Source organism: Lepisma saccharinum, chromosome 2, assembly GCF_977018435.1.
Source record: "Lepisma saccharinum chromosome 2, izLepSacc3.1, whole genome shotgun sequence".
Taxonomy (NCBI): Eukaryota; Metazoa; Arthropoda; class Insecta; order Zygentoma; family Lepismatidae; genus Lepisma; species Lepisma saccharinum.
The window spans coordinates 93,078,808-93,106,506 of NC_139230.1; the positions used below are offsets into that span (position 1 = coordinate 93,078,808).

The following is a 27,699-nucleotide window of genomic DNA, read 5'->3' on the forward strand; positions in this document are numbered from 1 at the left end:
TGAAAAACTCCCAACACTTGTGTTGCCTTGAAATTAGAACATTCATACAAATGAATAAACAAAAAAACAGAAGTGAAATATCACCTCCGGTTTTTGAGAAATTATGTGTTAAATGTTGGCATGCTGTACTGGGACACCTGTGGTCTCAGCATTCGTCAAGAGGTCAAAAGTGCAAAATGTGTCTATTACAGACAAAAAAAATTACACCATCTTTCTCTATCTCTCTGAACAGTGTGTGTGATATTACTAGTTTAACACATAGTTTAAGTGTTGGCAATGTTAAATGTTAATCACATTCATTATTATAATATATCCTTATTTTTCCAAATCCAATGCATAATTTTAGCCAGAATGTACTCACCTGGTAAAGATGTTGTTACAGGAAATGTCCTTGGAGTGTTAGATATTGTATCACTATTATTAACTGCATTACATGTTTTATTATTCACACCTAAACTAACTCCACTTTTCACCACAGAACAATCTACACTAGGTTCTTCTTTCACTGTTACACAGGTACTTTTTTCACTCACTTTATTATCACTATTCGTGCTCACTTCATTGCACAGATTTTGTTGGTGACTATTAAAACACAAATCAATATCACCACCACTTTGATTTTTTGAACTCTCTAAACTTCGATCAAGCCTTGGTTCTGTAATCACTGACACTCTTTGCTGTAACGTAACAGACGTACTTTGTGAAACAGTAGTACTATTTGAACTTATTTTGGAATCACTACATAAAGATGAAAGCCCAGATCCAGCCTGGGCCGAAGTTTGCTGTATTACACCAATTGCTGATGCTGATAACGACCCTACACCATGCAAGGTCGTTGCTGTTGTTGTTGTTGTTGTTAATGCAGTTGTTGCTGCAGTAGTTGTAGTCATGGTAGTTGTCATTAACATCTGACTACCATGAAAAGTTTGCGCACAAAATGTTTTGTTAACCGCTAACTTTGCACTTGAACTGTTCTGAACAGAATGTTTCCCTTGTTGATGGGGTTGAGTTGAATATGGACTTCCTTGAGGATGATACTGAGATGGAGATCCCTGCATGTCTGATGAAATAGGAAGGCGAACAGAAGTGGGTTGAGCTGGGCTGCCCTGTGGAGTGTAGCGAGAACTTGATGGTGATGGATCTGAAGGGTATGGACTGACACGTGAGGAATATGCTGGTGATGGAGAAGGCTGACCATAGCTTGGAGGTGAAGCCTGGTTGCAGCTGTTGTACAATGGTCCTTGGCTCCACTGTGACTGGCGAGGTGAATTTGCTGCAAAATTTAATGAAACTATAAACAAAATTTCTTGCTGTCCTATTTTAGTCTTATGCTGAAAAATAGGTTTGCAAAATACATGTTAAATATTCATCATACAACCAATTCTATTAACAGAGTATTATTTTTTATTAAATAATTTTATTGTTGTGTAGAATATAACATGTAAAGTGATTATTTTGTAAGAACATGAAAATATCAACAGAAATGTTACCATGGATGTTTTGACAGATATTTCTATAATCAATCTAACAATGATGTAATGATGGTATATATTAAAAAAAAACCTAGGCATGTTATGAATCACAGCATTGTATTGGGGTGCAAGAGTGAACTGATATTTTGGGAATGAAAAGCCTGCAACAAAATGGACAATGTAAATTAAGATGAGATTGAACACTGGCATTTTCATAAACTCTAGTATGAAGAACTGCAGTAGAAATAGTCTGTTGAAAATTCCACCATGCTCCAAAACACCAACCCATGATTGTCTCCCTTCAAGATAGGCAAGATAACCATTAACAAGATAGGTTTTTCCACTTCGTGCAAGCAATGAATACCCACGGATAGTGAGTTACCTGACTGAAGCACAATTATGACACAAATAAATTCTCAAAATGCTCTCAACATAAATTAAATATATTTAATTCCATCACACCACTCCCACCACACCACCTTTTGAAAAATAACTGAGAAGCATTATTAACATGATAATACATCACAGGTAAAGTATATTTCAAATTGAAAATACAGTATGTCTGTAAAGTCATGGTGGGGTTTCCGAGTCCTATAATATCTAAACGAAACAAAAACCAAGGATGATTATTACACTGCTTTGAAGAGTAACTCAAAGAGTTTCAGAAGCATAGTGAAGTGAAGACATATGATGTGCATGCAGGTAATCATGTGACTGAAGCAAATCACGCCATTCCATCAGTCAAGATGTGGACGGTGCAGAGGAAAGTTCAGTGCATCCTTTAGCTTGCAAAATTTCAATCCGTGATGCATGTTTGTCATGAATATCGTCGTGTGTACAATGAAAAGGCACCATATGAAAATAACATTTTCCGGTGAGATCGCTGGCTTAAGAAAACTAGCAGTTTTTGGATGTAAAACGTTAAGGGAGGCCATCGGTTAGTGATGAGTCTGTTGAAGCTGTACGGGAGAGCTACCTAAGGAGCACCATGAAATCGGTGCATGTCTGTGCTTGAAATCTAGGTCTGAAGAAGAAGAACAGTTCACGAAGTTTTGAAGAAACTTCTCCGTTTTATGGGTTACCCAACCGATAAACCCAAACAATTTGATTTTGCTGTGCAGATGTTTGGTGAAATGGACAATGATCTGTTCTTACAGAAGATTGTGTTTAGTGATGAGGCAACATTCCATGTGTGTGGTCATGTTCATCGACATCACATCAGAATATGGGCTAATGAACAACCAATCTCATGCCTACATGGAGTATGAATGTAACTACAGTGCCTTGAATAACGTGGTGTGGAAAACGGCACTGTTCTGGGTTCTCTGGCTGGTTCCACTCGAATATGATACTACTAGAGGCGCTGGTGTCGGTACAGATGCATGGCATTCGTCTGCTTATAATGTAAGTGAATGGAGTTTTCACTGCAACATCTGATTCTTTTACATGAAGCATTTATATGAATGTGATAATTGCTATGATATTTGGTACAGTGGTCGCGAAGATATTAACGAACATTCTAGATAGTCTACCACTCCTGTTATTGTTATACTTTCACTAATAATACGGGAGAAAAAATATGCATGGAATACTCTTGGTAACTAAATTCTTGTGTATGAATTAGGTTCATTATTATTATCATCATTTCTTTTAAAGATATACACACTGAAGCATTTGTATTTTTGGTCTCTTTTCTTCCGCTTTAAACTAATCACGGCGATGATGATGATAAGCATGAAACGACAAGAGGAAACCCACAAAACTTCCTGCACGTGAGGGTCCAAACAGCAAACTACATGTTCATATGTCGTATTTGTGTGCTACTTGTTACTTCGGTCTGAAAGATCCTTAAAGGAAGGGTGCTCAGACCGAAGTGACGTGCCACAGGGGGAGTTCCCAACTAAGTGACAAGTGACATAGTGCCTTCAGTCTATTAGCAAGCGTTTGCTGCTAATTGTGTGAACAACAGATCTAGGCGACATGATAAACCGCAAGTTACAACAACATATCTAGGTGACACGATAAGCCACACATGTCGATTTGTCGCTTCTGCCTTGCTCAAACTGGGCCATTTCCTCAATAGCTTGAAACGTGTTGCGTGGTTTGTTGTTCGCGCATGCACGATGCAATAAGTGTCTTGCTTTAGGGAGATTGCACACCAAAGCAACAAGCGGCATGCGACACTTATCACTTGATTTTTTCACCAATGGAACGCTGACCTGTGCTGCCTGTCATGCTGCTACGATGTGAAATGTTGCTGCCTTAAACCGAAAAACCCATCTCACTTTGGTGTGAAATCCCCATATCGTTTGTCTTGTGTCGCTTTGATCTAAAATCTCCTTGAGGAAACTGTGCAGTCAGAGCTTGTGTCCCTACGATTCGAAAGGCTGCATTGATTACAGACTGCTCACTTCCAAGCGACACATGTGGTTTGTCACCTCGGTATGAAATATCTCTCAGGATACTATTTACATTCTAATAACATAGAAAAATAAACTCTAGTACGCAATCCAACACCTGATATCTGGAATCACATTGCGATGTTTCTTCTTTCCTTTCCAAATTAATGCCATTTCGTGACTGCAAATCACTTCACAAATATAACTGTTTCCATCAATTCACTTACTGCCTTTCAAGACAAACAAATCTACACAATATATTCCAAAAACTAACTAAGCTGCATTACTTTCATAAGAAAATTAGCAGCAGTACTGATCGCACTGCCATCTATGTTGTCATCAGTCTCAGGAACCAGTTTCTTGCATGCGTCATTTTCCACACTACATTATTGAAGGTGCTGTAACGTAACAGTCCTAAGTTGAACGTCTGGTGTGTCTTCACACATGATAAAGTTATAGGCTTATTTTTCTTTGCGGGTGGATGGAAGGCATGGCCACCAAGATCGCCAGACCTGATGCCTTTAGATTTATATTTCAGGGGCTACGTCAAACAATGTGTGTATTGTGATTGTATCAACAACATTCACCATTTGAAAGAGAGAATCAGAGAAGTTGTCCAGTCTGTTACACCTGATATTCTGAGTTGTGTCTGGCAAGAATTGGAATATCAATTAGATGTGTGTAGGGTAACAAATGGAAGCCACATCGAACTGCACTAAACATGTAAGGAAACTCTTTGAGTTACTCTTCAATACAATGTAATAATCATCCTTTGTTTTTGTTTTGTTTAGATATTATAGGACTCTGAAACCCCACCATGACTTTACCGACATACTATAACATCACAAAGAAAATGATACAATAATAATTTATGTAAAAATGATGAAAAAAAAACAGTTTCAAGATATATGTGATATATGTGGCTAAAATTAAAATAGCTATTATGTATAATTCAGCCAATCTGATATTTTGTGTTCATGGTAGATTTCACATACTTGAAATTTCCTGAACAAATAAGAAGATATTCAAATATAAATATGATTGATTGAATTGGTGTTATAAGTCCACGTTATGCACAGTATGGCTAATTGGGACTGGACCTACAGTTTAAAGTGGGATCCAAACCACAACGTGCCTCCACTGGATACCGAACCCAGGACCAAATATAAATATGACATCCTCCTTCAACAGAAGCTTTGTATCTTACACCTGACTGCAGGAAAAGGGGTAGTTAGAAAACAGAAAGGAACAAACTAGGGCTGAACCAATACTATTGGTATCTTAAAGTGTTGGTTGAAATTTAATCACTGATACTTTCTAACACTCCAGGTATCTCGTAGGGTCTACAAAATGTAACTAAATTTGTAACTCTCATTTGCTTTGCATCAGTATTGGATAGAATAATGTATGTTCTGATAAAATAATAGCTATTTAAATTTTCTTATCAGTAGCACTGATTTCATATAGCTTTTGGGGTGGCAAAATTCATAAATTTTATAAATATTAATATTTTTGTATCCACAGTAATTTTCTTTAAATTATTTTGTCATATATATAGGTTATCTGTAAAAATATATATATATATGTTTACTCGTTCCTTTAGCTGGCATTGCCTGCTTCCTGTGCTATTCTATTCATATTGACCTGTAATGTACTCCTCACTATTCATTTAAAATATAAATTCTTAACTAAAAGTGAATATTGGGAGGTGGGGCAAAACTCTGGAAGAACAATATAGTTCGAATGGAACATTTATATAGCCCTATTAGCATTTATAAATATTCTGAACAACTTTGAATTGACACAGTATTCCATTATCAGTAACAATAGTAATTGTATAAGAGTATCAGAAGCATTAGTGCCAATTCAAAATGGTACAGGTGATAGCAAAGAATATGTAGACAAGTAAATATTGCTGTTTCTTTTAGATAATCCCTTCACCTGTTTTAATGGCAATACTTGTTTCATTTTGTTTATGTCTCTTGAACATATTTAACAGATGTACCAATATGGAAGTTTTACTAATAAAGTGCTAACTTTAAATTATTTATAACTGATAGTGCACTCTGATGTAAAAGTACCCACATTTTGTAGGGAATTTCACTATTTTGATTGATTGATTGATTTGGTTTATTTTACTTTGCTTTTCAATATTACCAGGTATCCAAAAAAGTTTGTGCCGCTGGAACGAAAAGTGAAAGTCAAACGGCATGTGTCGGAAACTCTGTCTGGATGACGTCAGAAGTTTACATTCCCAGCAACCGTCAGTCAGTGCAGAGTTGGGAGGCATGTCGGTCGCATAGACAGCAGGTCTGTAGGAACTACAATCCTGAAGGGAACATGTCAGTGTCAAAGGACATTTTACGGCCATGTTTACTGTACGAGTTCAAATTGGACAGCAATGCTGCAGCCGCTGCTCGAAAGATATGTTCTGCATTTGGAGAGGCATCAGTGAGTGAGCGCACAGTGCGAAAGTGGTTCAGTCGATTTGCATCGGGTGATGAGAGCCTCCAGGACAAGCCTCGAGCTGGACACCCCGCCACTATCGACGAAGCCCTGCTGAAGGAGACCATCGAGCGTGATCCACTGAAAATGTGCAAAGAACTTGCACAAGGGTTTGGAGTGTCGGAGGAAACCATTCGATTGCATCTGCACAACCTTCGGAAGACTTGGAAGCTCAGTAAGTGGGTTCTCACGTTTTGTCTGAGGAAAACAAACGCCAGCAGCTCACCATTTGCGCATCATTGCTGTCACACCACAAGAAAGCCCATTCGTGGACCAGATATTGACACGTGATGAGAGATGGGTGTTATACAGTAACCGCAAAAGAAAACATCATTGGTCGTCCCCTGGTTCTGTTGCATTGACTCCCAAAGGAAACATTCATCAACAGAAGGTACTGATCTGTGTTTGGTGGACCAGCACTGGTGTTGTGCACTTTGAATTGCTAGAGCATGGCAAAACCATCACATCCGAGGTGTACTCGTCTCAGTTGCAAAGGGTTGCAGCTGTACTGCATCCGAAGCAGCTAGCACTAGTCAACAGGAAAGGAGTGATTCTTCTTCAAGACAACGCTAGACCTCATACGGCGAAAGCGACCAAGGAGGTAATCAACACACTTGGTTGGGAAATTTTACCTCATCCTCCTTACTCCCTGGACAGTGCCCCATCAAACTTTCACTTGTTTTTGGCCATGGATAACCATTTGCATGAGCAACAGTTCTGAAACCAAGATGATGTCACGCAGGTCATAGGACAATTTTTTGCTTCTAGGGACCAGAACTTTTACAAACGCGGGATTTATAAGCTTGTATCTCATTGGGAACATGTAATTGAAGCTGAAGGAGCTTATTTTGCTGAATAAAACACATTTGCCAGCAATTACAGAGTCTTTATTTCTCACTGCAAAATATGGCATGAACTTTTTTGGATACCTGGTATATCTGATATTTAAAATTCTATAAGTAGAAAAATGAATAAACATCTATTGAAATATTTACTTGAAGACTTAAAAAAATTACCTTGTGGTCCCTTGAATACATTAGGATTCCTCAAAAGAATTGCCTTCAGTAATTCTGGAATATTCTGCTGCTGTTCCACCAGCAATTCCACGCTAGCGTAATGGTCTTTAAGTTCTCTGAAAATTACAAATTATACAATATTATTTAATATTATCAATTACTTGGACATACAGGGAAAAAATTGAAACAAAACTAAAATATAAGATGAGATTACATTTTGAAGTTGTTATCTGTCAATCAAGCACAACAACATACATAGATTTAGAATAACAACCTCCTTTTTCATGTGATACAAATTAAATACACTCAAGATTAATTTCTATTCAGTGGCTGTGGCAGTTGTAAAGCATTTCCTGCATGAGAGAGAAAAAATATATCCAGTGTATTGCTGAATTATGATTAATTATTATTATTATTATTGCTTCCCAAAACATTGATCCAGCTAGAGCCCAAACACCCAGTCTGGTTCTGCTGCCTCTGATTTTATTACCATGGGCTCCAAGGTATTTCCATTATTTGTTTTCAAAATTATTGTCAATAATACTCGCTGGTGCATTATTGACCTTTTGTTGTGAGATGCACACGAGATAGTGGACAGGATTATTAATTTTTTGATGTTGAGGGATTTTACACTGTATATAAAGTGTCTTTAGGTATATATTTGTGCAGCAGTGGAGCTTGCTTCACATGACCTCACTTCTACTACTACTACTGATTCAAATCTATACCTACTTACCCCCCTCTCACTCACTCTCACTCACTCTCTCTCTCTCTCACTCCTCTTTCTCTCCCTGTGTGATGGATAGATGATGGGGCAAACAAATATCCATGCCCTACTCAGGATTCAAACCTGGGATACTGTGGCGTAATGCCATGATATTCAAATCACTTTGTTTCAGAAGCTGGCAAAATCCCTTCTCATAATAAAATTTGACAATAAGGCATACCTTACACCACATGCCATCTTTTTACCAAGTAATGAAGTCTAAATTTGGCATGTACTAACTGTTTTCCTCTAGCTTTCACCACATCATGTGGCTTGTCACTATTTTTGTCTTATCCCCTGATGAAGCCACATGGTGTGGTGAAAGCTAGAGGAAAATAGTAAGTACATGTCAAAACTGGACGTCATTACTTAGTAACATTTACAAAGCTTCTATTTCCTAGGTGAGAGACAACTATTTTCCTTTGCAGACAAAATGTCAAAGCTGATATAAAAATTGGCTGGCATGAAGCAACAAATTCTCTTTTTACCTAAAATATATTTAATCCCAAATAAATTTCTTTACACAATAAAGAAGAGTTAAGAAACAAGATTACCTTTGAAACAGACTGCTCTCATCTGCTAGTAGGAAATGGCCAATTTTACTTATTACACATTATATATAATACCAGGTGTCCCAGAAGTCTTTCCCTAACTACAAACTTTATTCATATCCACTATATGCAAGGTGGAGATGTGAAAGTGGTGCCAAAATGTTGGAAAACTAACCAAGTTTCTTTGTTGCAGGTTTGAGTAATGTGGCTGTAGTGTAGCAGTGTCAGTGCCCAGAAAACCGGAAATGTTCACAAATCAGTAAAAAGCTCAGCATGTCCTCTGGTATCACGAGACCCGGTCACCAATAACAGTGCAGAGGAACTTTCAAATGTACAGAATTATTTCATCTACAATATCTGCCATCAATAAGTTGGTATTTAAAAAATGGAATTTATCTTCATTCCCAAATCCTGTCAAGGTACATTCAGAATTTCTGTGCTGCATGTGTTTGCATCTCATTCACTGGTAGGAGTGTTGTTCATATATGATAAATTCACTTTGGCATCTATGACAGGCAATCCAATTGTTCTGTGTGGTTTGTAAAAGACAAGATCTCATATCAATGTGCCTTTGTAATCTTTGTCTCAGTTAACTGCGAAGGCATTCTTTCATCATATTTTGTACTCAACTGTCATTACACAGTAACAAGATTTATTTTTAAGAAAACCACACCACATTTTGCTTCTGTATCAGATATGCCATATAATTTAATAAACTGCCATACTCCTAACAGAGAATTTGTTATATAGCACACTAACAGAAACTCTTATGTGCATATGAATTGAACAATAAAAGGAATATGTGATTCTGCATTAACAAATAAGTGCTCATTTATTTTTCTTTGGACAATCATTTCTGGAGTCTAGAAATTAAGCGGAAAAATTTAAAAACATACAGGTTGCAAAAGTAGCATAATAGCACCAAAATATGTTGCACAAAAATGTAGTCAATTTGAAGAATTTTTAGCCAAGCACTACAATGGTTCTTTCCTTGTATATGACACCATTAAACCAAAAAAAAATTAGTTGCATCTCTTTGCTTTGAAGGCCATTGAAAATTAGATATGAACATTGATAGTTCATTTATACACACACACACACACACACACACAAACACACAAAGCATTCGAAAAGTCACCACACTCAAAGTTTGATAATTGTATGCTTATAATTTATTGAACTTGTTAACGTGATTAATATTGCTTTATTGATTTGCTTTATTTTACTTCGCTTTTTGTGCCACTTTTTGGCTAATTTGCGAAGATGGGGATCGGTGATGAAATTGATGAATGGACACTCACAAACATCCATGCCCAGGTATGGATTCAAACCCAAGACCCCTGGCATCATAGCGCAATATGCTAACCACTCCACCATCTTGAAATGCACAAAAAATAATTTGTCAACTAAATGTGAGTAATACTGCAATCTCTGAGGTCAATAACACACTGACAAGATGGCAAACACACGTTGAAAAAGACAAAAAGGATATTGGAACTAAATTTGAGTAAACATAAACTGAGCTTTAACCTGGTGCCGGATCATCAGGAAATAGACTTCGCCATTTCTCCACACATCTTTCATGTGACAAACTCACAATATGCTTCCAAAAAATCAATTTGCTGTGCACAAGTAAAACATTGTTCACAAACTGTAATTGTATATGTAATCCCGAGGACTGTAACAGCGGCACTGCTCTAAATGTAATATAAATTCATTCTTCAAGGTCATACGAATCCCTACTGACAGGCTTGCCAACTCATCCAGATGAATGAATGCCTTAGTAATCTAGTAGACTCGACTTAGAGAGAGAGGGGGGGGGAGTATGAGTGTGGGGATTTTTAAAACACGCTGTATATATATGTATGGGTTTGACTTTTGGTTTTAAGTCCACTTTATGCACAGAAAGGCTAATCGAGACTGGAGCAACAGTTTAAAGTGAGATCCGAACCACTATGTGCCTCCACCGGATATATGTACAAAGGTTGTCACAGAGAAGGTGAGACAGATTTTTTCCTGGCTTGGCAACACTGCCTATGGTTTCGGCACTAGCCGCGTCGTGTAGTATGACTTATTCTGTTTCCGTAGTAAGTTGTCACATGTTGCGAAACAACATTAGTGAGCAGCTGCGTTGATTTACGTGGAACGTGTTTCGTTTACCCCTCCAGGTTTTTGTGTATAACATTGCTTTTCGCGATGAGTATTCAAGATGAACAGCAACATGCCATAAAATTTTGTTGGCGTTTAGGAAAAAGTGCTGCAGAAATATATGCAATGTTTCAACAGGCATATGCCGATCAAGACAGACTGAGACTCTGGGGCAGCACGTAGCAAAAAAGAGGCCGCATTTGAAGAACTCCTTCATATTGCACCACGATAACGCATGCCCGCATACCGCGCTGGCTTTTCACGATTATGCGACGAAGAGAAAAATAGAAATTTTCCCTCATCCAGCATACAGCCCGGACCTTGCACCCTGCGACTTTTGGCTATTTCCACTTTTAAAGGCCGCTTTACGTTGTCATTTCATGACGAACAAAGAAGTGATCACCGCAGCGCAAGTTTTCTTCAGTTCGCTACCTGATGACGAATTTTCAGACATTCACAAAGTGGCAGGAGCCTATGGACGCTTGCTTAGCTGTCAATGGTGCCTATTTTGAAAATGATGTACGTCTACTCGATATGGCTGATTCTGAACAAAAATTTTGTGGTTTCTAATTTTTTTGTTTCATTTTAATGATTCTTGGAAGGGTCCATGTACATGCTTGTCTTTTAACTGCTACGCAGTCACGACTTTTTGATCTATTGTGCTCATTTTGGTCTCAATCGGCAGCTAATAACCAAATTTTCACCCTAGTACATTTGCTAGCCAATGGAGGTCACTGTTATCCTATACAGGAATTAGTCTCACCTTCTTTGCGACAGCCTTTGTATATGCATATGCCCAGCTTACTGCAAATTGCCATGAAGTGTGGAGGTAGGGTCCCACACATTCATCGCAGCCATTGTGGAGGTGATGCAATCAGCACCATGCTGAGACTGCCTTAAACACCCCCTCCCACACACACACTTCTGGGGATACCCATTCATTAGAGGCTGGTTGAACTCCCAGGGTGACCTCATGCACTGACATTTATATAAAAAAAAATTAAAAAATCCACTTCGATATCACCAACCCAAGCAATTGAACTTGGGTCTCCAAACATAGCAGAGATGCCCAACCATCATGGCTATACAGAACAAATAATCAGAAACGGCGAGAGAATGAGTGAGTGAGTTAGTTTGAAATTTGTTGTGAAATATGAAGCTTTGAGCCTGATAGGTAAAAACTGAATGGAAATTCCTGCATTTTTCTGCAGGCATTAGGGACCAAGAAGCTACTTTTGCACTCCATAGTTTTTTTTTTTTAATAAAGCATAAATTGAATCCTATTTAAGTTTTGTGATTCTGAGATTCACAGAGATCAGAGTCTGTCTCACAAAATGCAATAAAATACTTCTCTACAGTAAGAAGTAGTGGATAATCGCCTACCAAACCCCATGGTTTGCAAAATACCAATTATTTACCACATATACTGGCAAGTCTGATACACCTGAAAAGAAAAATTGACATAATTCAAAGTGATAAAACTTGTTCACTGTATTCCTAGAGACAAATTTTCAAAGAGTGATAATATGTAAAGCATATCATTGGCACTTGATTTTACCACCTACAGTTACATTCACTTTGTTTTATGGAGAAATTAGATTAAATTTAAAATAATTTGCCCTAATTATTTTGTTTTACCTAGTCAACACCAACTTGCAGAAAAAACTTGGACTCGCATAAATATGATGTGGTAACACAATTTTAACTTGTGAATTTAAAAGTCTGGTTGGTTATCAATCCAGTTTACTGTACAACTGAACTGAAAATAGCTAAAAACTAGGTAAAAATTCCATATTTAACCTGATTTTGATATTCAATTTCATAAAATTTTGATCATGGGAGGGGGGGGGAATAATGTTCCTAGTTTAGAAAAAGTTTAGTGCAGTAGTGTTGCATCGTTCTCCTGAAAAGAAAAAGTACCAAATGTTTAATTTTTTGAAGGGCTTGGGTGTAAAACATGGTCAGTGACACTTTTGTCATTTTTGAGTTACAAAGTAAAATGTGCCATCCTTCAATTTTCGAGTGAAATTGCCATGTCATATAATTTGTATTGGACTCAGTGAAGCCTTCTGAAATTGCTAACCACAACACAAAAACAATTTATCTACAGTATAACTTCTAATAACCCTTTTTCTTAATGAACTCAGAAATGACCAAAATTTCACACCTGAGCCCTTCATTTAAAATCTCATAAATATGTGAAAAATTGTTCCTGTGCCAATATGAAATATCTGAGGATATATTTTTAATGCATGAACAGCATTTTCGCAGCATTTATTCTGTTAAATAACCATCATATCGGAACTGGTGAAATATTGGCATCAGAATAGGTAAAAAAACATATGTGGACAAGTACAGTGAATCAGTAAAGTTCTTACTTCTTCACATCAGCAAATAATACAAAAAATAAAATTTATTCTGCTATAGTAACTACTGATCTTAAATAAATTAATCAGGAAAGTGCTCAAATTATATGGGTTATTTTACAATTAGGTTAATTACAGCTGAGCCAATACTGATGTATCTGTATCGAAAAATATCAGTTTGAATGTTAAGTCTTTTCTTTCAGGTCTTGGTGTTGGGTGAATTCCACAAAATGCCATGAATTGCTTGTGGAGTCTAAATATGCTGGAAAGTATGCAAAATTCAAAATCTATTTTTATTTTGCACCTGTATTGTGTGAAATCAACTTTGTAAATGAATGTCAGCTATTTTAAAATTTGGATCATCTCGTATGGTGAACTTAGATTTGAATGATATGGTTCTAATATAAAGGATGAGGTAAAAGTCAGGTTACATAGGTGAATGGCCACCACCATCACCAGACCTGACACCCCTGGATTTTTACTTGTATTGACATGTAAAGAGCATCATCTATGCCAATAGTATTCAAAGTGTGCAGTGCACCTCAGAGGTGCCAAAGTTTCTCAGGGGAGATGCAAGAACTTCCAAAAAATATTTTCCTCTGAAAGTTTAAAATGTATTAGTAAAAATATCAATATGTTCTGTATTATTGCAGCTCACATTCACTGTCCATCATCCATGTCATCAAAGTGTTTTTGAACTGAGACAGGAACTGCACTCATACTTTGCCATTGTATCTATGCTGAAAACTTTAGTATAAAAAAGTTGCCTTTCTTATATTTTCCATAAACTAAATGTTCTGAATGTATCTCTACAAGGGAAAGAAAAATCCCCTACATTCTGCATCTATCAGAGAAGGAGTCAGCCTTCAAATGGAAGTTGTTGCTTTGGAAGGCAATATTGAAGATGAAACATTGGTGATTGCTTTTTTACATTGAGTATGTTATTAGAAGAAAAACTACAATTAAATGAAGAAATCATATCTGTGTTTGTAGAACACTTGTCTCAACTTCATATCCACTTTGAAAAATACAGTCCAAGGACACACGGGGTAAGGGATCCATTCAACGCAGACCCTCCACCAAATTTTACCACAGCAGAAGAGCAGCAGCTTTCTTCAGACAACACAGTGAAGATTATGTTCCTTTCTCTAACACTCCCTGAATTTTGGATCTCCACAAGGAATGAGTATCCAGAGTTAAGTAAGAAAGCCTTGAGCATTCTCGGTGATCAAACAAATCAAGAATAAATATCCAGAATGAGATGTGCCTTGCAATTTTCAAACAAGTGCCCATATTCGATAAACTGTGTGATGCCAAGCAAGCTTATACATCCTACAGACTTTGCTAAACATTGCAATGTGTTTATTACACAGGTTTTCTTACTGCCTGTATTTATCCATCTTTTCCCCCTAATGAATGTTGCATCACTGACTGAATTGACACCAGTGCATAAACATTAAAAAAAAATGGTACATCGCCTGTATTAATCACATATCATATTTTCAATACTTGCATGTGTACCGACAGTAACTAAACACATGAAGAGTGTGTTTGAATCCCAGCTTGGGCATGGGTGTTATTTGCGTGTGTCCCTTCATCAATTCCATCATATCACCACTCATCCTCATTGTCGCAATAAGCCAATAGTGGCAAAAAGCAGTGTTAGGAAGTAACTAGTTGCAAGTAACAGTTACTGATTTTTGAGGAATTGTAACAGTAACTACTTACTTTTAACTGGAAGTTACTTTCTTTAGAATAGAAGTAACATTTTCAACAATTACTTTTACAATTATTTCACGACACTTAAATTGCAAACTTGAATTTTTGTAATGTGGGAGAAGAGCTAAATTTGGCAACTCTATTTCCAACTATGTGATTTCTCTGGTGAAACAATTTTCATGGAATCACCTAAGGCAAAAATGTCAAGGCTCACTGAAGGCATAGATGAAACCATCTGCTTATTTCCTTGTCCTCAGAGGCAGCAGGGGAGGAGGAAGGGGACTGAGTGCATTTAATCCTTCCCAGGAGAACTTGGTAATTATAACACAGACTAGGGAGTGATTATAGGGTCAGGTATCTTGTCTTGACAAAGATTTTCCAATTTCAGCATTCGTCGTAATGGGAATGGAGTCACACACTAGTGTGAACATGATATTCTTTTGCAATACTAACTGTGTGTATGTGCGTGTGAGTAGTTAAGATGTGGGATGTTTTTCGATTTAAAGTTTGTGTGTATTTATTGTTATTATGAGGGAACTGGAAAAGTGGATCTCATATTTGGAACTGAACCCCTTCCCCCCTCCCTGAAAAATGATTGGTGATTTGTACTCTCCTTACAGGAATACCTTCTGTATCACCCCTACTGAATAACAGAAATATACAAGTATGAAGAATTATATGCATACATGACACACATGCATGTCTTCACATATTTATTTTATTCAAAATAATGATGATCAATTGAACGTAATTGTTTGCAAGAACATTTCCAGCAGAAAATAACCGTAACTAAATTACTTTTTAAAATGAGTAACTGTTTCTTTTTGAACAAAGTAACTAACTGTTACTTTTGAAAAGTAACTTTCTGTACATTGGCAAAAAGAGACATAAAATAACAAAACTAATCAATTACATGAAGATATTTTGTATTGGTCTTTCATGGTCACATGTATTTATCCCTTAAATGATGGGCCATGACACGGGTGTCACAGTAGGTATTTCCCTTAAGGACAGCTTGTGACACCGGTGTCACAAGCAGCTTTTTCTCATAGTATGTTACTTCTTTAACATACTGTAACTTTTGATAATGATCAGAGATACATGTCTCGAGTTCTGCATGAGTCTAAAGGTATGTAATTAACAATTAGTAAAGTCATTGTTACTATTTGGGGTGGAGAGGGGGCCATGTCCAAAAAAATGTGATCTTTTTTTTTTCATTGGTTTCAAAAACATCTCTTATTTCTCAATTTTAGTGTTTCAAAACACACTTTTGGCAATAGAAGTACCACCTTCCGACATTTCTGGTGCCAAAAGCATGGGTGGGGGAGTAGGAGATGGAAGGGGGAAGCGGCAGGGAAAGAAAGCAAAAACCCTACAGCCGCCAACAAAGGGTTGGAAAATAGCAGACTGCTCTTTGCTGTTTCACAAAACTGCACCGTAGGATTATAAATGAAGTATTGTTGAATGATTTGGCTTGTTTCTGTCAGTCATGCTATGTTCCCCTCTGCACCTTATGCTTCCGAAAGTACCATGCCCAGTAGGAGGTACATGGCAGCCAGGTGGGGTCAAGTTAAGATAACAAATTATTTTTTGAGGCTTTGAATTTTATTGCTCTATATTGAAAAATATTCTTTTTCTCCAAAAGTATTACAAATAAGTGCGTAAATTTTTCTACATCAATAGCAAACATACCAGGCATTATGCGGGTACCTTTTGGAAATTCATGTCCTGGCATAGCCTGCATGGGGGTCCGATGAATTTCAAAGTTTGTGTAAAAAAAAAATAGTTACTTTCCCTTTTCTTTCTTCTTCTGACTACGGAATTATTTCTCTTTCCATCAGGATTATAGCCCAAAGTATACTGAACAAAACGAGGTATCATTTGTACCTCTAACGTTCTTAGTTCCGGAAATATAAAATTTCATTTAAAAGCATTCAGAATTTCAAATTTCCTGCTGAAAACACGCTCAGCGTTAGTGCAAATACCTGGAAAATCAGCCTTGGCATCTAAGGGTTATATATTATTGTTGACGAGAGGCACATGCAGATTTTGTCAGCTGAGGGGAGCCACGATAGCAAAAAGTTTGCAAACCCCTGATGTATGGTGAGAAAATTAAGAGCCTGGACCACCTCAAAGAAACAATCACACAGGCTCCCAAATCACCCCCACCATACCAACAAGATGCAACTGGGAGCATCAAATTGAAGCATACATTCAAGCAGATGATGCACATATAGAGCATGTACTGTAACCATTACATACCAATCACGTGTATGTGTTGTATGCATGTATTGGTTTTCCTATGTAACCTGACTTTTGCTTCACCCAGATAGAACATTTATAAATATTCTAAACAACTCGAAATTGTCACATTGCTTAAATATTGGTATGGGTGGGAATAGATAAGAGTATCAAAGTGGTAAGAGCTCAGCCATATTTATAACACATAACAAATTTGAAAATTCAAACATGGTTTATAAAATCTGGAGTGGGCTTCCATCGAAGAATGATGCAGGTGTAAATCATTTAAGGTCTCAAAAGAGTAAGTAGCCCATCTAGTTAACTGCACTTTTTGATTCTCCTTGCACTCACATGTCTGGTTGGTTACAAAGTGCAACACTTCCTTCTTCCTTGATTTGGTGTCACGTAGTGTACTTGTTGTCTGACCTTTGCACTATGTCCTGGGGCTGTGTGGTGTGGTGTATGATCACGTGTTATGTGCTAACCCATGAAATTAACATTAAAACCAGCAGACAGGCATTTGTTTAATCTTCTGAACATGAATCTACTTGGTTGAACAAAATATTCTTGCACCAGCTTGACGCTGAGGCACCTGCACTACACATAGTGTCAAAAAGTGCAGCAAACTAGACAGGGCTAGTGTGTGTGCATGACACAACGTAACAAATTGTTCAATCGAAAGGAAAACAGTATAAGTGAGAACATGAAAATAGATATAACAAAAATTTATTACCGTATTTTCTCAATATCCTGCACCATCAAGTAAGCCACTAACCTGGTTTTTGAAGGAAGAAAATATATATTTTTTAGCTGATGGCACTACCAGTCTTGCACTTCTGCAGCATAAGTTTTTTGCCCCTAAGTTGTGATATCAATCACAATGCCATTACTGTTTCACAATCACCAATTCATACAACATTATTTTGCTTTTTTTAATAACTAATGCCGGGAGGTATTTAATAATTAAGTGAGATTGATTTGCATTGCCAAATAGAAAATATGCAGGATGCATTATTATATGCACATTTGTAATGTTTATGCATGATTATTCTTTTTCATGTTATTCTGATAGCCTTTGCTAAGCAGGGCAAAACCAGCACTGAGTTGGCATCAAATTCTACTAATGTAATCCACTTCATTCTGAACAACATGAGGAACTGCAGCAGGTCATTCAGTTTTTGTCAGAGATTATTTGCGATTTGTGAATCAAACTACAAGAATGCACTTCAATGTGTCTTCAAAATATCTACAACAAACTGCATGTGACTTGGTAACACTTGTCGAAAACAAAACTATCGATCCGTTTCATGGAAAGTATTCTTTCTTGATAACCAAAAACTCTGTTTTACAAGATTGCATGTGTGTTGAGAAAAATTGCAAAATATCTCCAAAAACTAAAATCATGCAATTATAATTTCTCGCAAAGATAATAACATTCGACAGAAGATATAAAAATGTAATGCTAATATCTTAAAATGAAAATAATTTACATGGAAAACTTTATAGAACATTACTCACATCATTTGTCTTTACATCCAGAGAATGATACTGTAAATTGTTTTTATTAATTTAAATCGCGAAGATGAGTATGAGTGGTGATATGATGAAACTGATGAAACGGCACTCCACAAAGAACATCCATCCATGGCCAGATTTCGAACCCAGTACTTGTGGCATTGTAGTGCACTGTGTTAACCACTCTGCCATGATATGGTATGATTTATAGGAAAGACACAGGCAACCATACTCGATTAGCACAAACTAATTTGAAATACATTTTTAAAAGAATCTGATAACTAATCGTAAGATAGAAATTACTGCGCAGAGTTTACATCTGTGGGCAGGCTAAGGGAGAGTTCAAGATGATTCTACAAGAATCGTCAGTCATTCATATTTATGATTGCAGTTTGTAGATTATTTCATGAGTTGCATATTGAAGGGGAAATTGCTTTGAAGTCCACTTTGTGCCAAAATAGGTTAATTGGAACTTGATCCGCAGATTAAAGTGGGATCCAAACTATGCCTGCATTTAGGGTTGAACCTGACATGCCGACACAATGTGACCACTAAATCATCGGAGAGACCCTGTGAACACTTATGTAATCAACCACTCTTTGACTGAATGATGAAAACACAGCCGATTCACTAATATTGTGCATTGCTGTGAAAGAGTCCCCAAAAGCCCTTTCACAGCAGCTTGCTGTTGTGCATCTGGCCTACCTAACAGACATGTTCATGTTGACTCTCCCTTCCCACCTCCTGCCCCAGCACTGTCAAATCTATCAATATCAGCAGCATGAATTCTGTTTCTGTAAACAATGCAAGAAAATATTAAGCATTTCTTCCACCTTCAAGAAGTGGAAAAACTCAACGATTTTCGGTCCAAGACCACTCCCACAGACAGAAACTCCATTTTATGCATGAAGATGCTGCTGCTTTCCTTTGGGGGGGGGGGAAGGGGGGTCACTTATTACACAAGTTTTGTGTGATAAGTGAGATCCTGTCCTTTGGCACCTCTCAATCTCCCAAATGCCGAATGTGCCTTCGGTACTGCACGCGCCCACCCCTACGTGGTTTCTTCAATGGTCAAAAGACCAAAGTTACCCAATTTTTACAGCATTTGAAAGGTTTCCAGGAGTTGAACAGATATACTGTCTGTAATGTTGAAAGGTTTCCAAGAGTTGAAGAAATATACTATCTTTAATGTTGACCAACATTGGACAGTCACAGAATAGGATATTTTGAATTTTTGTTTTGATTTATACTATCTGTAATGTTGACCAACATTGGACAGTCACAGAATAGGATATTTTGAATTTTTGTTTTCACTTTGTGCACAGATGGACTAATTGGGACTGTACCTAGAGTTTAAAGTAGGATCCGAAGCATTATTTGCCTTTGAACAAGGAGACTATGTCACCACTACGCTTTTGGGGAAGCCCAGGTACAGAATATAATAAGATTATTATTAAGAAAGGAAAAGGCATACATAGTATCCTTATAAAAACATCTTTGTACCTGACATGATGTGAATATTCCAAACTTCTTCACTTTTCCTTCGTTTTTCTTAACCTTTATTTATTCAACCCCTACTTAGGTAAAGTTGGAAATTAGCAATTCTCAATAAAAATGTAAGTTATGGCATATTACTTTGATTTCTTTTTACATTTTCTTACTAGTGTTTTACTTTCTTAAATAATGGATTAACAAACCACAAATTAGACAAATCATAAGCATATAGAAAACAATTTTCTGCTCCTCGATATAACACTTCTTGATCAGAAATAACTGATAAAATTTCTTACAAATATAGATCAATCTTTATTCACATAATTTTCTACCATTTTTCTTTAAAAAATTAGTAAGTTGTCCAAGATCACTTCAAAGAAAACCAGAAAGATTGGTCATCCCAGTGAATGAACGGCTTTAGATTTCTGAACTCATTCAGTCCATGTTGCTTCTAAAGAAATTCCTTGAACATAATCTTATTCTCAACTATACCATTCACTGTTAGTTTTGCACCAATGTTGCAAAACCTGCAGCCAAATCTCCATGCAACTGAGACTATATCAATATTGCTGAAACACAAAATATTTGCCATGGATAACTTGTTGGTTCCGTCCTTTGCCCTACTTTCTGTATCTTGATATGCATGGGTCATGAAGTCATTATTTAAGGAATTTTTTTCAATATTAAAGTATGAATATGTGTTTTTGTGAGATGTAAGTGTAACATGCTGAAAACACTGCAAATGCAAATAAAAGCAAGCTGCAACTGGACAAAGGAAAATAAAATATTTGCATACTTGCAACTTCGCAAGATTCAAAGTACTTATTACAATTTCACCTCTCTCCTTCAGAGTTTAACACATTAAGGAAATGCAATTTTTCGGTGCACAGCCAGCAGACAAGAAAGTGAAGAAGAAGAAAAAAGTTAGTTCATACTTGCAGAAAGTTGCCACTTTTGGTGGCAGGGAGACACACACAACAGGAGTTCAAATTTTAATTATTCCTAAACTTCTCTAGGTTAAGTGCAATGATGTGAATGAGTAATGAGGTTTAAAGGGGGAACCATAATTAAACCTCCATGCTTTACTCAGCATTTGATACTAGGATCATGCTAACCCCTTTGATACAATGTTAATACATTACAGCGGACTCATTTTAATTCGAACTCCAAGGGGACATGAAAAAAGTTTGAATTATCCACAATTTGAATTAACAAAAACATCACATCATTAAAGATGGTTTCAAGGGGAATAAACTTTGGTTCGAATTACCCAAGTTTGAATTAAAGAGAGTTCACTGTACATCATACTAGTTACACATGACGATTGATTGATTGATTTGGTTTATTTTACTTCACTTTTCTACCACTTTTGGCTAAGCATGAAGATGAGAATGAGCCATGATATGATGAAATTTATGAAGGGACAGTCACAAAGAACACCCACGCCCAGGCCAAGATTCAAACTCGGAACCTCTAGCATTGTAGTGTGCTGTGCTAACAACTCTGTCACGGAGGTTGGCACACACATATGATGAGAATGAGTGATAAGACAAACTCTGCAATCACAATTGTGCTTTACTGATTCATTGAATTGGTTTACTTTACTTCACTTTTCTGCCACATCTAGCTAATCACAAAGATGAAGATGAGTGATGATATGATTAAATTGATTAAGAGATACTCGCATACCCAGGCCAAGATTCAAACCCGGGACCCCTAGTAGTGTTGTAGCACGATGTGCAAACCTATCCACCACGGGGGCCAGCACAATTCTGCTTTATGCCTAGCAATGCATACTTCATTATTTCTGTCAAAGACTTACAACATTTGATTATTATATTAAATGTAGTTGTTGGCTGAAAATTTGTTTTGATGAAAGCATTACCAAAAATGTGGTATTTCCAAAAATAAAGTAGACACCCTAATTTTCATATAATCTCTGCTAATATGATGTAAAAGTGAAACAGAAAGAAAGAAAGAAAGAAAGAAAGAAAGAGAGAGAGAGAGAGAGAGAGAGAGAGAGAGAGAGAGAGAGAGAGTGAGAGAGAGAGAGAGAGAGTGAGATATATATATATATATATATATATATATATATATATATATATGCTGAAGATGTATTTTTCCCTTCTATTTGGTTCTAATTGGTAAAATATCAAAATTTCCATGCTGTGACAAAGAAATTAAATAGTTTCTAAACTCTTTGTTGTATTACGCAGTTTCACAATGCAAATACAATTCATATTAACATGTACAGCAATTCACTTGTTTGTATGAAATATCATGAGACTTACATGTGATCAGATGACGTTTGGCCCAGTGACTGAATAAGTTGGGGTACTAATGCATCATCACGCACACTCAGAAGCCTCTGTGCTTCTTCTGCAACACGTGGGTGGAACAGCAGAGATTTGTTGCTTAAAGTTTGTGGCAGTGGTGATGGTAGAGGCATCTCTGGCAGCACTAAAATGAAAAAGCATTTAAATATTATACACACACACATTTTTCTACATGGTGTCTTTCAAAACCTACTTATTACTTTTCTGGTGCTCCAGCCCAGGCTGAATTATGACCCATCATTTAATAAATACATTCTCCTTCCACACTAATTTTCCGAAGGAATCCAATATAAAAGAGAAACTAGTTTTACTATATATGAATTCATAACATTGACACTGGAGAAGTGCATGTGAACTGGTAGAAATTTTTTCTCAAAATTGTTGAGTTGAAACTCATTTAAAGGTATGTTGTACTTTATAAATTGTTATAATTTTATTTCGTAAGGAGGCATAAATGTACTTTCGAGTTTTCTATGGGGAAGGATTCAACTTCTGAAAACATGTTGAATACAATTGTGAATACGAAAATGGAACCAATTATCCCTTTTCTTGAGATAAAGATCCCTCCCCCTTAGTATACCCCCGGTAAGCAAGTTCCATATGTAATTTAAAACAAAATGCTGGATTGTAGTAAAGTAGTTAACAACACAAGAAAACTGACAGGATCAGATGAAAATTATTACAGCAACATTCTAAAAAATGACTTTCAAAATGTGTAACGTTGCTCTTCTTTTTAGATTAATCATGAGAAGTGTATGAATTATGAGTACATGTGTAAATGAAATAAATTAAACACCTAATACATTGAAACACAATTTTAAAGGTAAAGTTCCCCATGCATATAGCACCGTGCCATGAAGGCACATTTAGGGGATATGGCAGTAGGATCCCCACACATTCTCGATCTAGAGGTGATGTGATCAGCACCATGCTCCAGTCACCTTTACCCCCTCCTCCAACCTCCACAGGGTTACCCCCAGATACTTGATGATTTGATTGATTGATTGATTGATTGATTTGTTGTTTTAAGTCCACTTTATGCACAGTAAGGCTAATTGGGACTGGACCTACAGTATAAAGTGGGATCCGAACCACTTGTGCCTCCACCGGGTATCGAACCCGGGACCTCTTGATTACAAGGCGACGACGCTACCACTGCGCCATCGGGAGGCCCTTTGATGATTTGAGACTGGGTGAGCCCCAGAGCCCCTTCATGCAGGGACAAGGTAGGAAGAAATCCGACCTTAGATCACCCACCCCAGGAATCGAATTTAGTGCAGTCTGGCAGTCAGATGCCCAACTGACACCACCACCGTGGCTCAATAGAGAAGTTCAAAGTAAAAAATAATTTTGTGCATAAACCAACACAAATAAGTTCCCTTAGAGCATGTAGGATATATATTCATTATTACTGTGACCTCTAAAATTGGCAGGTATATTATAATAAATCACCTGAATATTAATTGCAACATTATAAGAAACGATTTATGCCAGTTTCACCTTATACCTTATCAGCACATACAAACCAGTTGACCTACAGTAGTCAATTTAAGGCAAAATGAGAAGTCTCTGTTCGCCTTTTCCCATTTCGGTTTAACCCTTAGATGCCAACCATGTCACATCCAGGTAACACACCCCTGTCACGAGGAGTGTTGTGCGACTTTGGGTTTTGATTGATTGATTGCTTTATTCTACTTAGCATTTTGTGCCACTTTGGGCTAATTTGCGAAAATGGGTATGAGTGATGATATAATGAAATTGATGAATGGACACTCACAAACATCCATGACCAGTCCAGGATTCAAACCCGGCACCCCTAGCGTCGTAGCACGATGTGCTAACCACTCGACCACAGGAGCCAGCTTCTGTGACTTTGGGAAGAACCTGTGTATAATATGATGTTCGGAGATACATATTTTGAGTGTCATATGAGACTTGAGGTATGTCAGTAGCAATTAGTAAAGTTTAATTTCATTCTGACTATATTTGGGGGAGGGGGGAGTTTCCCGCCAAAAAGAAAGTCAGTCTTTACAATACTTTTTTCCCCGAACGTATCAGCAGGAAATGCGCATTCTTGCTACTAGAATAGAACACATATCAGGCAATATTCAGGTACAATTTTGAACCATCATGACACGGCGTTACCTACGTGGGAGTCTGAAAAATTTCGTAAAAGACAAATCAATTTTTAAATCATCTTCTTTATAAATGAAAATTGGGCTTCTAGACCACAGGCTTGCAACATAGTATGTACTGAAGAAAACGAACTACAATTTGTAACTCTAGCAAACAAAGTTTCCTATATATATATACAGGGTGTCGCGAAACTCTTTCAACAACGCTTGGGTGCTGGTAGATATCATAAAAACAAGTAACTTTTCCCTATAAAGTTTACCTCGAAAGCGCTTAGTTTCTGCGCTATAAGAGCTTAAAATATATCCTGTACGTATGCATCCCAACACAGCAAAGGTTGCTCTGACATAACTACCAGGGGCGCGTGGCAGGGTTGCCACTAGCTTTCCTCGTTAAGAGAGACGACTTGAAAACAACAACTTGAGAGTCTTGCCTGAGCAAAATCCAAAACATTAATGATACTTGCGATGTTGTAAGAAGCATTGACAGTATTTATAAACTGACCAAGACAAATAATAATGGGCAGACTGAAATTCAAGATTGCTCATTCTACAATATCTCCATAATTGATTGATTGATTTGGTTTATTTTAATTCGTTTTTCTACCACCTTTGGCTAATCGCGAAGATGAGGATGATATGATGAAATAACAAATGACACCAATGTCTAGACCAGGATTTAAACCCGAGACACCTGCCGCCGTAGCGAGCTGTGCTAACCACCTCACCATGGAGTGTTTTGTGTATCATGCAATATCAACAATTGCAAGGGACACGTGAGATATGGGAAATCCACGACGAACAAATGTAAACATGATGTGTTTGCTGCCTCGTCTCGAACACGCAGACTGTAATGTTATTACAATTTATTTATTAGAAAATTATTCCTATCTGTGTTATTGCTAATCGTGTTCGTCTCGTAAGGAAATAATTGCAATGCTCTTTTAATTTAATGATTGATTAATTTGCTTTATTTTACTTCGCTTCTTGTGCCACTTTTGGTTAATTTGCAAAGATGGGGATGAGTGATATGATGAATTTGATGAATGGACACTTACAAACATCCCTGCTCAGGCCAGGATTCGAACCCGGGACCCTTGGCGTCGTAGCGCGATGTGCTAACCACTCCGGCACGGGGGGCGGCTCTGCGGCTCTCCGGGTCACTTTCATTGGTTTAAGGGAGATTTCAAACCGAAGCGACACACATTGCTTAGGAACGAGCCAATCAATATTATCGTTTCACAACCTAGTGGCATGACAAGCCACACAAGCCTGCGTTCGATTGATGAAATCCTCAAGCGACACGTGTCGCGTGTGGGTTTGGTGTGAAATCTCCCTGACAATTGTCCCCACCACTTGGCTTCTGGCTAACAGCAAAGCGAGTTCGAATGCGAATGGCGGTTGTGTGCATTTGTTTTTGTAATCATTTATTTTAACTATTGATCACATAAGTTCACTTTAAGTTTTAAGTTCACTTTATGCACAGATAGGCTAATTGGGACTGTACCTACAGTTTAAAGTGGAATCCGAACCACTGTGCAATGTCCCTCCACCTGGTATCGAACCCGGGGCCGTAACCTCCAAGTAGGCTTCATACAAAGTATTTTGTTTTCTGGAGGAAAAATAAATGTACCACAATAAATGACTATATCTTCGATTAATGGTGAACTTGTGTCGCACCACAAAAAATGCGATATGTGATTCCATTATACTATGAAACACAAGCGTTGTTGGTATCGAAATGTGTAATATGCATATACGTAGATATTTGTAAGGCACGAATCTAGAATTTTATTTCGGCGGGAGAGGGGGTCTAAAACAAGTGTCAGAGAAATAAAAATAATAATGATACTATAAACGTTGAAACTATTACGTTAATGTATAGGTCTCTTCATAATAGTATGTATGTATTATTGTTATATGAATAGGTAAAAAGGTGGTAATTTTAAAAAATATAAGGAAATTAATATTTATTTAATAACAAAAAGAATGTTAGATCCAGGTGACGAAAAGTAAAGTTCCTGATTAATACTTTATGCATATTATTATAAGAAGTAATGTCCATAAATGTTATTTGGTACTGTTTGGTTTGAGTTGCTGTTTTAAGTCCACTTTATGCACAGTGAGGCTAATCGGGATTGGACCTACAGTTTAAAGTGGGATCCGAGCCACTTGTGCCTCCACCGGGTATCGAACCCGGGACCCCTTGATTACAAGGCAATGACGCTACCATTGCGTCATGGGGGAGGCCCTTTGGTACTGTCATTCAAAGCCGTATGATCCCAAACTAATCCTTATCTTTCAGTAAGTTCTGCGGAAATAAATAACCCTAGATTATACAACAAATGCTAGACTAGCATATGTTTATTATTTAATTTTAGAACTTGGTAAAGCTTTCAGGGAAGTAAAAACCCCTGGGCTCATCCCTAAATACGTTCTTGATATTCGTGTACAGTATGCCCTTCCTACCCAATAAATGAAAGGTATCGATGCTTATGCCACGAACACCTTTGGACTATATTTTCGTCTTGATATAATCTTTACATCTATACAGACCAATACTTATTAAGTTTAAGGCCACTTTAGGCTCAGATCGGCTAATTAGGACTACAGGAACAGTTTAAAGTATGATGCGAACCACTGTGCAATATGTTTCCAGCGCAGATTGAACTCGTGACTCCTAGATTCGTCAGCATGTTTAACAAAATGATTGATAAATGGCTCTGTTCACAATGGATGACATTTTGATTTTTGTGGAATATTCTCGTATATAGGAATCTAGTATATGTATTTAGTGTATATGAACTAAAGGGCGTGTAAAACGTTGGGGGTGTGATTATAACAAAGCTTTTACCTACGATTGTTAGCAGAAATTTAGAAAATGCAGTCAGAATAAAAGCACATACATGCGCACTGAAAAAAAGTGAAGTTATTGTAACTGTCGATATTGCAGCTGACTAACATATTAAACATATTTATTTCATTAACATGAATTTCTCAGTATATTACAACTTATTATAAAAGATGTTTAATCCTGTT

At 37.1% G+C, this 27,699-nt stretch overlaps 1 protein-coding gene across 4 annotated transcripts in view; it reads right to left on the bottom strand.

Annotated features, from left to right (window-relative positions):
- The window catches only part of Nipped-B (Nipped-B cohesin loading factor), a 293,544-nt gene that overhangs the window by 157,398 nt on the left and 108,447 nt on the right, over positions 1 to 27,699 (bottom strand). For 3 of the 4 annotated variants that reach the window (XM_083117505.1, XM_083117503.1, XM_083117504.1), the window contains 3 exons: positions 22,484 to 22,652; positions 7,393 to 7,508; positions 362 to 1,291 (listed from right to left, as the gene is read on the bottom strand). In XM_083117505.1, the coding sequence (XP_082973631.1) occupies positions 362 to 1,291; positions 7,393 to 7,508; positions 22,484 to 22,652 (1,215 nt within the window). The remainder of the gene's footprint in view (positions 1 to 361; positions 1,292 to 7,392; positions 7,509 to 22,483; positions 22,653 to 27,699) is intronic. The other variant, XM_083117506.1, reaches the window with a different exon arrangement.